At 44.5% G+C, this 920-nt stretch overlaps 1 protein-coding gene across 1 annotated transcript; it reads right to left on the minus strand.

Moving 5' to 3' along the window:
* Nucleotides 1-165: 165 nt before the first annotated feature.
* CNAG_07835 (hypothetical protein) lies at nt 166-471 on the minus strand (the record flags this gene model as incomplete). The annotated part of the gene is made up of 2 exons (XM_012193498.1): nt 166-286; nt 434-471. The coding sequence occupies 2 exons, from the start codon at nt 469-471 to the stop codon at nt 166-168; spliced, it is 159 nt and encodes a 52-aa protein (XP_012048888.1).
* Nucleotides 472-920: the final 449 nt, after the last annotated feature.

Raw genomic sequence — 920 nt, forward strand, 5'->3', positions numbered from 1 at the left:
ATCCAGGTAGATGCGAGGAGGGTAACGTTTGGAGGTGCAAAGTGTTACCACTTTGCAAAAAATTGTATGGGGCGCGAATCGCTGTTTTTTTCCAACCACTCCCGACCGCTCAAACCTGTGCGAAGTGGGAATTTTCTTTCACCGATCGATCCGTCTCGGTTCGCTCTATCGACGGGTGCGATGCATGGATGCATAGCTTGACGAAAAGGGATGCAAAGTGGGAAAAAACTGCTGATTTTCGGCGGTCACCGCTGCCTGACCTGCGGCTTTCGGCCCTCGCCGCTCGCTAACCCTGGTTAACCCCATCGCGCGCCCAGGCTAACCCCCGGGGGCGGGCTTAAATAACATAATTAAGGTGGAATCGTTATTTATTCGACCTAGCTCCTAATCCCCTAAGCACCCTTCCGGTTTTTCGACGGTCCCCTAAGCTCACTTGGTGGATTTCCACTTGCAGTTGTGCATGAAGATCATTTTTTTTTTCTTTGCATCTCATTGCATCATCACTTTTGATTTTATTTGTTCAGGTGTCCATCATCCAATACACTTATATTCTAATGCATAGACGTCATTTATTTCGACTATTCCTATTCATGTGATACAGTTATGTTGTATGCATGGATCATCTAATAGTACAATGATTTCCTAATAATGCACGGATGTATTTTATTTCGACTACTGCTAGTCATCCAATACAATTATTTTGTATGCATTTCATGGAAGCATTTATTTATTCATCCATGCATCATCTAATATGATTATTTTGTATGCATTGCAAGCACATCATATCCATCCATGCATCAGTTCTGTTTGGTTCCATTTTCTCACGCAGCCATCCATCCATTCTTCCATCCATTCATTTCATCCATCCACCTAGGGTTAGGGGGGTTAGGGGGTTAGGGGGTTAGGGGGTTAGGGGGTTA

This window comes from Cryptococcus neoformans, chromosome 4 (genome assembly GCF_000149245.1).
Source record: "Cryptococcus neoformans var. grubii H99 chromosome 4, complete sequence".
Taxonomy (NCBI): domain Eukaryota; kingdom Fungi; phylum Basidiomycota; class Tremellomycetes; order Tremellales; family Cryptococcaceae; genus Cryptococcus; species Cryptococcus neoformans.